General features: G+C 39.3%; 2 protein-coding genes across 4 annotated transcripts; both read left to right on the top strand.

Annotated features, from left to right (window-relative positions):
• On the top strand, nt 1–7,568 carry adm2b (adrenomedullin 2b). 3 transcript variants are annotated; one of them, XM_044035529.1, is made up of 2 exons: nt 1–389; nt 6,696–7,568. In XM_044035529.1, the coding sequence occupies exons 1-2, from the start codon at nt 286–288 to the stop codon at nt 7,090–7,092; spliced, it is 501 nt and encodes a 166-aa protein (XP_043891464.1). In that variant the 5' UTR covers nt 1–285; the 3' UTR covers nt 7,093–7,568. The 3 variants fall into 3 exon arrangements, with proteins under 3 accessions (XP_043891464.1, XP_043891463.1, XP_043891465.1); XM_044035528.1 differs by lacking the exon at nt 1–389 and adding an exon at nt 3,778–4,029; XM_044035530.1 differs by lacking the exon at nt 1–389 and adding an exon at nt 5,032–5,373.
• A 3,047-nt stretch (nt 7,569–10,615) lies between these two features.
• Nucleotides 10,616–13,416, top strand: LOC122776180 (chitin synthase-like). Its single transcript, XM_044036580.1, has 6 exons — nt 10,616–10,717; nt 10,826–10,890; nt 10,973–11,083; nt 11,166–11,383; nt 11,477–11,573; nt 12,317–13,416. The coding sequence occupies exons 2-6, from the start codon at nt 10,849–10,851 to the stop codon at nt 12,500–12,502; spliced, it is 654 nt and encodes a 217-aa protein (XP_043892515.1). The 5' UTR covers nt 10,616–10,717; nt 10,826–10,848; the 3' UTR covers nt 12,503–13,416.
• Nucleotides 13,417–15,949: the final 2,533 nt, after the last annotated feature.

Genomic DNA, 15,949 nt, shown 5'->3' on the forward strand with positions numbered 1-15,949 from the left:
GAGTGAGCCCCATTCAGTTTCTGACTTTTTCCCTCAAGTACAGGCGAGAAGAGCAGAGGGGAGGATGCACCATCATCATCATCAGCAGCAGCAGCAGCAGCAGCAGCAGCAGCAGGACTGAGGATGCTGACACTGTCTCTCATCCATTCTGGACAGTTTACTGATTAGAGAGGGAAAGAACGACTGGCTGGATTTTTATACACTATACTTCCTCATCATTTCAGGGTTTTCTTTGCACATCTTTTTGTTTTTTTTGAGTGGTTTGAGTTCTGTCTCTCGCCCGTAATGTGTGCGCTGCTGCCCGCGTGGCTGTGGCTGCTGCTTGGCCTCCTGCCTGTGGAGGTCCAGACCCGAGCTTTGACTCTGCAGAGCCTCTCTCACAGACACAGGTACCGTCACTCACTCACTCATCATTCACCAGTGACGTCTGGAACAAGCATTTCATTACTTTACTGAACTTTATGATGTGGCTTCATCTGCATTCGATGATTTAGGTTGACCTTTCTATAAAAACCTCTTTATTTTTATGCTGAATGAGTTCATTATTACGTTTTCTCTGATTTTGTTTCACTAAACAAACAGAATATCTGCCAAGGAAGCTCAGATAACTTGAAGCTCAGATAACTAATTTATCAATCAGTTAATCACCGATTGCACTTTATTATTATGTCTGTGTTTTGCTGCCTGGCAGTTATTAATGTGAGAAAAAGGTCCAGCAGCAGCAGAATGAGGTAATTCCTCAGAACAGCAGGAGGTGAGACGGTGGAGGCTGATTTAGTGGGATTTGGGACAAGGATACATGAGCATACTCATGAGAGGCCAGGCAGAAAACAACACATACACACGTGCACGCACACACACACACTCACAGCAGTTTTAGTGTATGTTTTATAATGTTATATAAAGTTTATGGTCACCAACATTTCAATACTGATTTATTCTATGGAGTAATATGTCTGCATGATTGTGCACTACATGATTGTTTTGTTTAGAGTGCAGGAGAAGTCTCAGGTGTTAACAGTAAATACAATGAGTGATAAAGAAGAAATGAGAGGACTGTGTAATAATTGAGAGAAGACAGATTATATTATAATAACGAGTGAGACAGTGAGGACATGTCATGAACACTGACCCTGTCAGGACTGTGTCTGTGTGTAGTCCAGGTATTACTCACGTTGTGGGGACTTAAATCTGTTTACAGGGAAACCTGTATGTGTGTGTGTGTGTGTGCGCGTGTGTGCGTGTGCGTGTGTGTGTTCAGTTCAGTGAAGAACCCCATGCTGTGCTCTAAGTTGGGAGGAATGTTGTAGAATCTCCTTTTGCTCTCAGGCACGCACGCATGCACGCAGGCAAATACACACACCAGAGGACATTACATTGACATAAATACATTTCCTGAAAAATTACTCTAACCATAACCAGAACTACTACTGCCCTAACTAATATTATTCAAATCTTAGCGCTGAATGTATCCAGTTCCTCAGAAAAGCAGGTTTTGGTCTCCATGAGGACTAGACAAGATCAGTGTTTCTGCCAGAAAACTTCCTAAAAACTTGATAAACATTGCAAAGTTACTAAACGTTTAGTTTTGTGATGTCCTCTTTACATGTATTCAATATTTAGTTTTTATATACTAGAAATAATCTCTTTTATACGAGACCATGTTTTTTTTATGTGTCATTTGTTATACTTTATCAGATAAAGTAAAAGAAAAAGAAAGAAAGAAAATCATCCTGGCATCATACATACAATATGTCAGCTGCTACACTGATTTTGATCAACCATAGAAAAACCCATATCAGTGGAGCTCCACACTGAAGTAGGACATATGTACATGTGTAGAGGTGCAGTATAATAAAGTATATGTGACTGCATTAACATCCGTGTGTGAAGGTCATGTTGAAAGAGAAGTTTGCTGTTTGGGAAAAAACAGACAAATAAAGCTGACCTCACTCACAGCATACATCCCAGTCCGTATCAGAACAAACCCGGTTATCTGAGAAAAACACTCAGTTCGTGGAAGTTTCCGTGGACATCAGTGACATCACAAAGTCCAGTCAGCAGCTGTTCTTGAACTCTTTCCTGAGTTAATGGTCACATTTCTAATCAAAACAGAACTATGCAGGATCTTTACCCTGAGTGAAGCTTCAGAGTCATTGTGAGGGTTGAGGGTTGAGGATTTTTCGGAGGGCTGTGGTGCCGGAAGTGACGTACTGGGGGCTGGCTGCCAATGGAAAGCCGACGCAGGCAACTATTCCCCAAGATAGAAGACCCGAAGATCTCAGGAAAGTGGAAGAAAAGACAGCTTCTAAGTGTATCACGTACAAGAAACAACTCAATTTCGGGGAAACGTGCACCCCAGGGTTTATGGTTAGCTCAGACACTTTTAAACGGAAACGCTATGTGGACTGATACATTAGGTGATTTGTACAATGAACTAGTCCCGTGAACGTGCACCCTGAGTGATATTCAGCAGCTTAAACTGTCAGGATCAGCCTCAGCAAATCCATGAACAATGCCCAACTGTCGATCAGTTTAAAAGACTTCAAACTCCAGAAAACGTGCGTTAATCTCCAACATTTAGCAAGGACATTTGTAAAATCTTAATATTTAACAGAGGAGTCTGGTGTATTTAGCGATGAACCTGTTCAGCTTCTTTTGAATTAATCTTTTTAGTGAACGGATTCTTAAGATTCAGTACACCATCACAAGTCAGGGGTGAGTATTTACGACAGTGAGGATAAAGCTGTAGCCATGGATGGATGTTTACTGTGGTGTCGCAGAGAAAAAGGTGGAAAAAGGGACCAGACTTGCAAAGATTGGTCAGACAGAGTGAAACTGAGTATCAACGGAACTCTGCAGCTCCTCTCAAAGGGAAAAGTAGTCACATGCATTCATTATGAAAATTGAGCCATCGTGATGATATCATTGATATGATATTGAAATATTAGAACAGAGACAATGCACAACTATATTAGCTTCAATCATGCAGCTAAAGGAAACGGAAACATTAAGCAATTTATTAGATGTATAAATTGGAGTCATTAAGTCATAATATTATGAGAAAAAAGCTGTTTTATTTGATTTGTTTTTGGCTTCTCCCGCTCTTGGAGTCACCAGATATTTGAGGATTTTATTCTGGATTCCCTTCCTGATGCAACCCTCCCAAGTATCTGGGTTTGGGACTGGCACTAGAGGAGGACACTGGTACTGGATATATATGAGTGAGTGATTAACATGATTTGTGTTGTAAAATCATGTGTTGCCAGACAGTCACGTTACTTGCATGTGTGTATTTTTACTCATGTTGTGGGGACCTAAATCTCTTATGGGGACAAAAAGTCCCCGTAATGTGAAATATTCAATTTAAAGTTGAAGACATTGTGTATGGTTAAATGAGGTTGTGGTTAGAGTAAAGTCTCCAGTTAATGAATGGAAGTCAGTGTAAAGTCCTCTGAAGTCATGGAAACCAAACTGTGTGTGTTCTTGCATGGGTATCTTTGTGAAGACCCCAAAAAAAACATAAACTGTGGACATCTTGGTTGGTCCCCACATTCTTTTCTGAAAAGGGTTTTAGGGTTAGGGTTAAAATTGGGTTAGGGTTTGTCATTTAGTTAGGTTAAGGTTAGGTGATGGGTTATGTCTGTGAGTGTCCTCACTACAAATGCTGTGCAAATGAATGTGTGTGTGTGTGTACACTTTTTTTTGGCTCATTAGGGCCTCATCTGTCCAAAACCAGTACCAAAACCTGGTCCTACTGAGACAGAACTTAATTTCTGAGAAACTGGTCAAGTCTAGGGCTGATATGTAAATTGTGGTTAAGTTTGGATGTCCAAATGAACGCAAGTCAATGCAATTTCCAAAGTGTAAGTGTGTGTGTGCATGTGCTCATGTAAGCGTACGTGCGTGTGTGTGTTTGCGTGTGTTTGCGCACCTCGTTTTTAGTTTACTTATGCCCCGGATTGAGAACATGCTAAAGAAGATTGGGGAAGCCAACTCTATCACCACCCTGGACCTCTGCAAGAGCAGGTATGTCTCTGGCAGGTCCCTCTGGACAGCAAGTCTGAGTCCATCACCACATTTTGGACCTATTTTGGCCTCTTTTATTTCACTGTAATGCCTTTTGGATTACACGGTGCCCCAGCAACATTCCAGAGGCTCACAGACAAAGTGCTGCAAGGTTGTGAGGACAGCAGTGTAACCCTTACCTACAGCAGTTGATGTGGTTGTGTTCAGCTTAACCTGGGAAGAACATCTGGAGCAGTCCTGATGGTCTTAGGTACAATCCGGACTGCAGGACTTACACTGAACCTTCAGAAATGTGAATGGACCAAGAAGGAAACACAGTACTTGAGAAAAGGAGAGGAGACCATTCTGAACAGCCCACGGTCAGGTCTTTCCCGGGCCTTGTGGGCTGGTACCAGCAGTTCACACCACAATCTGAGTGTTCCTCTGACAAACCTCACCTGCATATAATTGAATATTTTTGTTTTGACTCAAGTGTCGGAGTTTTTGTGTAAATAACAGCACCAGAGGGAGAAGCAAGATAGAATTTTTCCTCATGATTTTGACGTTTTTGTAACAGAGATCTACACTGAGTAAAAGCTGGACATCATCCAGGTTCCTCTGCCCCCTGCTGCTTCACATTATCTACGAAGTATTGCAAAATGGTGGTTAAACTCTTGAATAAGAGGCCTGTCTGCTCAGCAGGGAGGTGTGAAAGAAAGTACTTTCACACAAGTCAAGAGAAGAGAAGTGGTTTACCAGCATCTACGTTGGGCTCTGTGGAAAAGCCCAGCAATAGCCAAATATAATTCTGGACTTCTGAAGTTCTGATTCAATTTATTGCCACCAATTCATCATAATGTTAGTTATTCGTGTTTGAAGTGAATTAGAAAATGAAGAATCCATATTTGTTTGGGATAACCTTAACCTAATCCTAACCCTAACCTCATCCCAACCATACAACATGTCTTCACCATAAACAAGTAGAATAATAACAAAAAAATAAATACTGACAAACGTTAAAGATAAAAAAAAGTTAAGACAAAATAAAACAGACAACAGTGAGTTTCCCTCCTGTCCTGTACTATGTGTCAGCTCACACACTGTAGTTGATTAACACAACATTTAGTTGTGCTGATGAGTGGATGACAGTGTCAGTTGTTGGTTGACAGTCAGTTTGAACCACTTTGGTCTGGATAAGTACAGGAAGCGGAACAATGTCTAGAGGTCCCTAATTGGCATTTTAGTCAGTTTCAACACTAAAATGTCAGTTATTGACTAACGTGTACGAGAAAACAGCTCATTACTCTTTAACTGTCTTCTGCAGGTCCACGTGAACATGTGTGCAGTCTCAAGTCCTTTTCACATGTAAGGGGCTCTACTTTTTGTAATATTTTACCCGGAGGAGAGCATATACAATATGTCAGTTTAATCCAGTACATGTCATACATACAGTACTGTCTAAAAGCACCATTAACTGTTAGCTTTGTTGTTCTTATGTCTGTCGAATTCTTTGACTATTGGCATTTAGATTGGAATGATGTGACTGAAAGTTGGTCAAACATAGGTCTTACCAATGACAATAATTAGGGTTCTTCTCCAGTTTTAAGAGAGCCAAGGAGGTTAGGTAAAGACTCACACTTTAAAAATGTGTTATTTTAAATCTGCATACATGTTTCCTATATTCTCTGAATGTGTTCTGATCAAGTGATTGGAAATAATTATACTGCATGATCATAATGGCACAGCTAAAACAAATCAAATGAAATTTTCAGGATTTTTAACTGATCTACAGTTCAGCATTGTTCAGTTTGCTTCTGGTGTTGGACGTCACGCTCATGAATCTTCCCGTGACGACACCCTCTGATCAGTGGCCGCAGTCTGTTGACATCACATTTTAGTATCGGCTCAGCTCGCTTTGAACCTCGTCAGAGCAGGTAAAAAAAACACCATAGAAAAACAAAAAATCTGTATTTTATTAGGGAATTGTTATGCACATCAGTTCTTGGAAGGTGCAAAGCGGGCTGAGTACAAGGTGCAAAAGGAGGTAGAGCCTGCCACAAAAACATGAGTGTAAAAAAATGCTTTTCGTCAACCACTGACCTCTGGGCTGGTTCACCAAAAAAATCATCAGCGCAGGACATCGATTAACAGCTCACACACATAGAGAGCATGAATGCCAGTGTGAATCCTCCCCAGTGACAGAAGCAGTTCTCACCACACTGTCCAGCTCTCCTTCTATCTTTCCTTCTCACATTTTTTTTCTTCAATCAACTCTTTGTGGTTTTTGAGACTGGAGATTGAGTAAAGTCAATATTCCCTTCGGACAAGCCTGAATTCCTGTTAGGCATTTCATCTTACATCTGGATCCAGTTTCATTGAGAAACCTAAGCAGGAGTCATGTATATGCTATCTGTGTGTGTGTGTGTGTGTGTGTGTGTACTTGTATTTAAATCTCTGTACACCCAAAAAAACGTACAAATCTTTGACTGGCTCCCACAACTTTAACATGCTTTTTCAGGATTAAAACATGGTTTTTAGGGTTAGAATTAGGTTTATGTTGGGGTTAGGGTAAAAGGCCAGGGAATGCATTATGTCTATGTGTGCCTAGTGTCCCCACTAAGATATAAAAACAAGTGTGTGTGTGTGTGTCTGTTCTAAAATGTTCTCTCCCTCTCTGTGTATTACAGGCTGAGTTTAACCAGAACTTCCAAACCCCTCAAATCTTCACCTCACGTCACCGCCATGCCTCCTGTGTCTGACCTCTCCGTTACCATTGACAACCACATCACACCAGGACACAACAGACATTTCTCATGGAAAGCACTGCTGCACAAAGAGGCCCCGCTCACATGGTCTGATCCGTTGTTGCTGCAGGAAGCACCGGCTCACCTGCACGGTTCAAGAGGTCGTCGCCATGCCGGTGGTGGCAGTGGGAGGAGCCACAGCCACCTGATGAGGGTGGGGTGCGTCTTAGGCACCTGTCAGGTTCAGAACCTCAGCCACCGTCTCTACCAGCTGATTGGACAGAGTGGGAGGGAAGACTCCTCCCCCGTCAACCCTCGCAGTCCTCACAGCTACGGCTAACACCGAAACTGTGGCGACACGCCTTTACTGACAAATGTCCAGAAGAAACCCAGATGTTATCGCAACAGTAACATGACAAAACCTGAGAATAAGGCTTTTGATGTTTGTGCGTAGGATTATTGTGTTTCTTTGCAATTTAGGTCTTATTCTTGTAGTTTTGACTATAGTTCGGTAAAAAGATCATGGAATGAGGTAAAAAGAAATAATGAAACGTAAGCGGGGGATAAGAGAAGTATCACCCGACCTATAAATGGTAAATATTAACTCTACATCAAGTTTTACTAGGGATGCTCGATATTATTGGCCGATAATGGCTTTAAAATGTATTATTGGATATTTGCAATCATGACAAAACCACCTGATATGACTAATGACTAAAACAGTAGGCTGAATAGGCTGCTACCTCCTTAACTTCTATGCTGGTGGCCTCAACAATTATTGTTTTTTTATGTTCATTTATTTTTACATAGTGATAAAAAAATATATACATCTGCTGTGACATGAGTATGAAAACATGTATGTTAATTTCACTACAGAAGATACTAAATGACCTCTGCAATTGGATGCAGGGGGGGAAGTGTATGTATATACATAAATATACCTACATGTATATGTATATTTGATATATTGGCATATCGTATATCAGCAACAAATCCAATATCGTGCATTTACCTTAATTTACAAGGTGAAGGTCAACAGGTCATCAAAAAGATAAGATAACAAACATAATCACTGATAATTCTGCAGCAAAGGGAAAAAACTTGTTGTAAAAAAGTGTTAAACAGTGCCTTATCTCTCACATTATAATGTGGTCAGAGCAAAATACATCACATTAACATGTGAAAACATTGATTATGTGATAAAAAGACTAAATAAATACATTCAGCCTATTCTAGCAGGCCACTAACACCCTTAAGTAATAATATTAATGTTTCTGTTAATTTTACAGCCATTTCTGTAACACCTCATATTATTTTGATTAGGTAAATTGGCCATTTCCAGTTGAATAAATCATGGTGTCATTTTATGCATGTTGTTGGAATTATATAGACAAAAATCTTGAGTAAAAGGCTGCAAAACTCAGTTTTAGCATTATTGGTTAGGTTCAAAAATAAATTCAGTTTGCTCATTTGCTAGGAGGCCAAAAAAAATACCATGTAACACATTATTGATAATGTCGCTGCTGGATGCAACTCTGCTAACAAATGGTAAATGGTCTGTGTTTATATTGTGGATTCTCTAGTCGTGTAAAGCTGCTTAACACTAGAGTTTTGCCATTCACCCATTCACTCACACAGTGTATTTATGTATCTATGTGCAGTACATTACATTTTTCGTACCCATCACACTTGTCAGGAGCAACGTGGGGCTAAGTGTTAAGGACACATCGGCTTGTAGACTAGCGGAGCTGGGAATCGAACCCATGAGGGAATGCTTACTGTATGTGCTTGCAAAGCAGTAGTGCTAGCAGTGATGTGTCAACTTTATGGATCCTACCAATGATTCAAATGGCTAGAATCATAGTATGACTTTATAATGGCACTTTTTCATTACACAGTTCTACCACTACTCGGCTCCACTCGACTCTACTCGTTCTTTTTTTCCATATTTCAGTTCAGTGACTGTGTCAGACCGAGTCTGTGCTCCGAATCGGTGAACAAATCTTTTCAATTAACTGATTCTAACGATTCAGTAAAAAAGAAGTGCTTTGCCTGTCGTTAGTTTGTGTTTGTGTCGTAATAAAACAACATCACAGCAGTTTCCGTGCTATGATGAGCCCACGTTGAGGAGGTAGCTACGATGCAGTAATGGAAAACGACGTGTCTGATACCAAACCCAGTCAAGTCGAGTCGTGCAGTGCTAGACCTGTATTATGGAAAAGTGAGTGATAATGAAGTGGATTGTTTTTATGCATCACTTCAGGGTTGTTCAAAGCAAACAGGAGATTCATTTAAGCCGTTACCACACACTTGTTTGCTATGACATTGTAGTCCAAGGCATGTACACAATATTTTTAGACACTACGTGTGTCGGAGGAAAAGTGTGACATCAGAGAAGCCTCGGTCAAAGTGTGCAACTAATGTCTGCTGTCGTCATCACTTCTGATCCTTCTGATCTGAGCTAATCCATTTGCTCCCTCTGCAAACAAGTAGCTTTGCTTCAGTGTGAATGGAAACCAGGAATAAACTACCAGTCAAACCCAGTTAACCCTTCACCCCTGTGTGCCCCACAGAGCACACAGTCAGCCAAAATAAACCACTAACACTAATCCATGATCTGTCTGCACACGTCTTAACACATAGAATGTCTTCACCAGCTTAAAATGTGAACCAGAGAGCGGACAACTCTACAAATTCTAGTGCTTTTTTTAAACAATATCTTGATTTTCATCATGACAACATGTCTGTTTTTGAGCCTTAATTGTTTATTTACTGCTTCATTAATGTAGGCTTGTGCTTTTGTCTGTGTGTGTGCCACGTCAGCATAACTCTTGTTATCAGTAGATATTCTTACAGAAACGCATGAAAGCACTTTATACATCTTCATAATCATCATTATGACTTGAATTTAAATGTGTTATTTAACTTAAAATGAATGTGCTGTAAATATTCCACATCTCTACATCTTCATGTGTCAAGTGTCCTTCTCTAAACTGCCTGGAACTGATATTCTGGTCTAACTCTGTTTTTACAGTCGCACCATTGTGAAATAAAACACCAGTCAAATGTCACGGTCTGAGGTCTGACTTTTTAATGTGGACGCTCACATGGTTTATGAGTGAGACTTTCTTTAAACTGTGTTAGTGATAATGATGACAAACACACACACCTCATCCATACAGCATGTCCTTCACATTAAAATGAAATCATTTACATTATGGAGAGTTGATGTTTGTCCCCAAAAGCCAGACAAGTCTCCATAATGTGATTGTGTACAGATTTAGGTTCCCACAACATGAGTAACACACACAAGATATTTTATATCTTAGTGAGGACACATCATTGACATCACACATTTCCTAACCCCTTACCCTAACCTTAACCTAAACCCAATTCTAAACCTAACCCTAAAACCAGGTCTTATCTTTAACTTTAGCACATTTTGAGTCACTACATTTCAATGAGACGAGTGCCTAACTAAACTCAACCTCATTGAGCCATCTCTACCTCGTGATTGAGGCATGTTATACTAAAAAAAATCCACCAGATGTCACTGTGTCTGGATGGTGAATGGTGAATGGTGCGCTTCATCTTCTCCTCATTCAGGAAATCATTCAAAACACTGTTTTTGATGAAAATATGAAAATAATTATTATTATTTACATACATTTTACATACATAAAATACATTTTACATACTTAAATTAACATTTTTTTAAAAACTTATGGTAAAGTGTAGTATCTATAGCACACAAACACTGATAACTTTACACACAGCGAACGACATGGTGGCCGTTATGGCATACTTTATTTCCCAGAATGCCTTGCCAAATGTAATACTAACAAAGCAGCTCTCTTAGAAAGGACAGGCGTCACTCGTGGTCAAAGTGGACTGTGGTGATGCTGATGTTTTTTTCTCTCTGTGTTCCAGGCCAGCGTCACCTGCTTTTGCTATACCGCTCCAATGTAAGTTATGATCTGACTTATAGGCAAAAATCAGCACTGTCATCTTTTCTTTTCTTGTAAATGTCACATTTTTTGTTTAACACCCTCTTGTCCCGCACTTGTCTCCAGGCTGGGTAAGTCAACTACAGGAGATGTCCACTGAAATGCGTCTGCAGGAGGACACACTCGACCAGGTACTTCTATTGATGATCAAGTATATTAATGATAGATAGATGTTGATAAAGACAATCATTCACATTGTATTGTTTTTTTCAGGAGGAGACCAACTTCTGGGAAGAGCTTCAGGAGAAGTATTTGAAACCTTTGCCTGTTGACAAAGAGAAACAGAAAAAAATGGCGAACGACCTGAAGGATTTGAGAAACAAGGTGAGTGTGAGAAGCTGAAGCCAGTGAGAAAACGCTCTCCTGTTGGCGTTTGATCTCTAATCTTCTCTCTAATCACCCACAGATCAACTTTGCCTTCTTCATTATTAACGCCCTGTGGCTGATGGCGACCTTCACGCTCCAGGTCTTCTTCGATGGTCCCTATGCCATCAAGGTCCCAAAGGTCACACACACCTTGGAAGCAACTGGAGAAATGGTAACGATCGACCCCGTCGCCTTCATGTTTATCGTGGGATTTGCAACGTCGGTCACCATCCAGTTCTTAACCATGTTCTACCACAGGTGATCACTTCATTTCCTCATACTTGTTCATTATCTTGTCCATTTCCATTTTGTAAAATAATACTAACAATCATTTTTGCTCGTATTTTGCAGACTCTTCACCTTGATCCATTTTGTGGCCTTTTTGGACACAGAGCCCAAAGACGACAAACTGGAAAAGCATAAAAAGAAATATCTGAAAGGAAAAAAGGTATTTACATTTCTGCCATTTTAACTACTAACACTAATCTAAACAAGTCAACTAAATTTAACATATCCATAGTGTAGTTCACATTTTTATGTGATGTGTACAAAGCTGTGAGGAACATTACATATAATAACAATTCAGTAAACATAAGGCACATATATCCCACATACAAACCATAGGTCACTGTAAAGGAGGGGATAAAATATAAAAATGGAATCAATGAAAGCAAGGTCAATTTTTTTTTTGTTAAATACCACCAGGAAACATAGATACACAAAGGTATATGTAGTAGATTAAAAACAGCAAAAATGTTTATGTCTTAAAATCAAGTAACATTAATAGACAATAAGTGTGTGTGTGTGTGTGTGTGCATGTAGGACAGGAGCGCATACAACTAATAATAGATATTTAATAGAGTTTAAAAAGCAAACGTGCGTGAGTCGCTGTGTGTGGCTTATGTGCGATCACGATGTGTCACACATCAAACTGCCGCTGCTGTTATTCATAACTTCTACTTTTATTGTGCTCAGAGAACAAGTTAATTCTCTGTAATTACTCGGAACATTAAATAGGCATGAACAATACTTTAATTACTGAAAAAAGCAGAATGTACCACAGCCGCACCCTGTTTCCTCCTCCTGCTGCTGCTGCTGATGCTGTGGCTGCCAGCAGCTTTTGAGGCGTGGTGTTAGCATTGGTGGTTTTCCCCGCTTGTACTGATGTTCTGTTTTTACATTTCCTCACAGCTTGACTCAGACTCTGTGTCCAACGTCGACTCTGTGTCCAACGTTGACTCCACCTCCATCGCTGACTCCACCTCCATCGCTGACTCCAGCATCACTGGCACGTCACAGGAGGACTCGGACACGGAAGGGAGCGACTTTGAGTCCTTCTCACATTTTAGCCGTCAAGATGACGGGACGCTCGTTTAAGCACACACACACGGATTCACAAAAAACATTTTAGCACTTTTTAAATTTCTACTGTACAAAATGTTTTTATTTTGTTACTTATTTATGTCAAGTGTTTACTTGTTGTTGACGTATTTTAGATAAAACTGTGTCGGGAAGAATGAAGGAAGAAATGGACTCAGGGAACTAGTGTTGGTAAATGAAATGAAAAGCACCAACAATAATGGCTCAGTAAATGTAACACTGTTGATGATAATTATGAAGGACCGTCTGCTGCTTCCATATTTAATGCACTTATGAAACAAATGTAATGTGAAGTGGAATGAATGAAGTTGATGTCACTGTTTCTGCAGCCTGGCTTAAAAAAAAAGAAAAACTTTACACATCGTATGAACCCACTGAAAACACAAACTTTGCATATCAACGGACACACAGTATTTTCTGAAGTGAAAATATTTGACGTTCGCAAACTTAACTTAACATGAACTATTGAAATGAAATTATTACTTTAAAAGAGGCAGGGGTTAGAGAAGATGAAATGACACATTTTTACGTAATTTATGTTAGGAGTGTTTGAAGTCCCAAATAAATCTGTTAATCACCTTTAATTGTGATAATGACCTAGTTATGAATTGATAAATATAAAAATAAGCTCAAAAACAAAAGTGTTTCCCGCCTTAATGGATTAGAAAGAAAGAAAGATGGTGGATTGAATGGATGCTGCTGTAATGAGGTGTAACGGAGCAAATACACTATATAAATAGCAAATACAAATGTAGGATGTTTATTTATGTCACAAATATCTCTTGCTCAAAGGTGTTTCAGTGTAAATAGAACTTTTGTTGATTTACAATTGTATGTTAGTGTTTTTATGTTTACATGCCTGTTTCTAAAAAAAACCCTACTTTTTCAAATAAATGTTCAAAAATTAACATTGTCTTTCTTTATTGTAAACGCTGCAAATTTTCAACTGAAGGTTAATAGAAATACACATCAATTCCATATTACATGATAGCGACTAAACTGTATTTGTTTTGTTTTTTCATTTAATTGTCATTAATAGAGTCTTTCTTTTGTGTTCTTTTTATTTTATTTTTCATGCCTTATAATGGAGTTTTTGTGGAAATGGGATTATTGTGGTTAATTAAATCAGATTGTCTAGTGCCCTTGGTATAAATTTATTTTAATCACAATGTTAACATTTTAAATGCTGCACAAAAACAGAATACAAATCATTTTCTACTTAAGGTACAACAACATCTGTTGTTGACGGACAAAAATACACATTCATTCCATATTTACAATGAAACAATGATGGTTGTTCCCTCTCTGGAGTTTAATAATCAGACTACTGACGTGAAAACTTTCCAGGTCAGGAACAAACTGTATGAACTTGAACGTGTTTCATCTGCACATGGGTTTTGTGTCTAATGACTGAGAACAACAACGCCTAGAAACAGGCGTGTTCTGCTAATTAAGCAGAACACATATAATTAAAAAAATACTTCTCAATCTTCTTGCACACATAGCATTTCCATGAGCAAGTATGCCAATATTAAGTATGACTAACATGAAAGGGTGAAGTGGGAAAGACCTGAAGATTCACTGAACACGTTTCACCTCCTCTCAACTCTGCTTCTCAGGACAGACGTGTGTCATGGGTGAGATCAGGTGAAATCAGCAAATCTGCTGCTGAGTCCATGACAACTGGAGAAACCAGGACCTGGAAGAATGAGAATCTATTGTGTGTATTTCTTTTATTCTTTTATTTTATTTTCAAATGTACAGATAAATATGACCTCCCTGAAATCAGTAGTGAAGATTATGCTGCAGACAAGTGGAACAAACTACCAAATTAGCACCAAATGTCAATCATTTTAAATGGAAATGTACCTAAGGCTCACCAACAGAAAATCATGAAAACAATACTCAGTTAAAATAAGGTAAGAGAAAATCATAAATACAAGACATAGGAATGAGACAATTGTCAAAGAAACGCGTAAAATTGACACAAGCAGAGGTAAATTACATTAAAATCTTTAATGTGGATTACAAATCTTAGTGGTGTGGAGTTTGAATGAAGGATTTTTGACACTGGCAGTTGAGGGTTCTTTCTGTTAAAGGTTGAGACAAAGATTTTTGGGGTTAACCATTTATTATGGTTGCTGTGGACATCGTTTTAGAAAGATTGTTTTTCTTATGAAGGATTTAATACTTCTTAATATAGTTTAATTTTAATTTTCTCTACTTTGTTTTCTATATCACTAGTTTTTGTGTAATTGTGTGTTTTACTGTTTCTAACTTGTGACTATGATTGAGTTTTTATGTAGAGCTTTATGTGCTCCACAAATAAAGCTGCCTTGCCTTGGTTTGCCTTATACGCCGATGACACAGTCATTTACACCACAGATGTCAAATGTGTCAAGGTCGTGCCGGCTCAGGCGAGGAGGGGAGTACGTCATTCAAAAGGTTTGGTTCCCCAGTCAGTCCCCAATCGTGCCGAGTCTGGCGGACAACATCAACTATTTAGTTGATGTTGATGCATCCAGCTCTCACAAGAGCGACAGTTTAATGGGTAAACAAACATCACCATCTTTGCTTTAATATTCTTCACGCTACTTCCTGTCATCTTTCAAAGAGAAAAAAAATGTGTCTTAAGCGGGGACTTAAAACCAGGAAGTGAGTCGGCCTGCCTGATGTGCAAAGGCAACTAATTCCACAGTCTCGGGGCAGCGACTGAAAGTGCCAATGATGACCTGAGAGAGTGTGAGGGGGCGTACGGCTGAAGCAAGACATACTACAGCAGAAACAACGTGACGATGTTTGAAGTCAATGAGAAAAAGTTGGATCAGTAATCAGTACACGCTACAGAGTCGGCTCAAACATTTCTAACATGTTTGATTGTCTGTGACTGAGGTCGGGTCTGTTACACTCACACACAAACAGATTTGTCTGCCATCTCACCATGATGACGCATGAAACTGAATGGGAGGCCACACATGGCCCGCGGGCCTCTGGTTTAGACAAATGACATTATAACCTTATAATTATCTTTGTTCATTGAGTAAATGAGCTGTTTGCTAATGGATACTATTTCCTACCTACCTTATGTAGGTTCCCAAATTAGATGTAGTGTTTCTGGGCGTCGTTGGCTATTTCTGACCAGCGATGACACAGTGAATCATGTGCACACACAAACACTGAGAGGAACAATAAACACACCTATGCAGAAATGAATGGGTGGTAAGGACGTACAGGTGAGGCCACAGTAAATTATAATCTGAGACAAGAGCGAAGAGTTCCATGATATAATACTCCTGAAAGCTACTGATCACAGTGTGTAGAAAAGAAAACAAATAACAAAATAATAATAATAATAATAATTAGCGTCACCTTATATCTGGTTCCAACTTAATCTAATGTCACTATACCAGTGTGTGACGTATATGTGAGGGAGAGGAGGATGAT

This window comes from Solea senegalensis, linkage group LG10 (assembly GCF_019176455.1).
Source record: "Solea senegalensis isolate Sse05_10M linkage group LG10, IFAPA_SoseM_1, whole genome shotgun sequence".
Lineage (NCBI taxonomy): Eukaryota > Metazoa > Chordata > Actinopteri > Pleuronectiformes > Soleidae > Solea > Solea senegalensis.

Excerpts from the sequence above, each read along its gene's own strand:
- adm2b (XM_044035528.1), top strand. The coding sequence starts at position 3,851 with ATGCAATTTCCAAAGTGTAAGTGTGTGTGTGCATGTGCTCATGTAAGC. Across the intron at positions 4,030-6,695 it reads CTGGACCTCTGCAAGAGCAG|GCTGAGTTTAACCAGAACTT; the intron begins GTATGTCTCTGG and ends TGTGTATTACAG.
- LOC122776180 (XM_044036580.1), top strand. The coding sequence starts at position 10,849 with ATGTCCACTGAAATGCGTCTGCAGGAGGACACACTCGACCAG. Across the intron at positions 11,084-11,165 it reads TGAAGGATTTGAGAAACAAG|ATCAACTTTGCCTTCTTCAT; the intron begins GTGAGTGTGAGA and ends AATCACCCACAG. Across the intron at positions 11,574-12,316 it reads AATATCTGAAAGGAAAAAAG|CTTGACTCAGACTCTGTGTC; the intron begins GTATTTACATTT and ends ATTTCCTCACAG.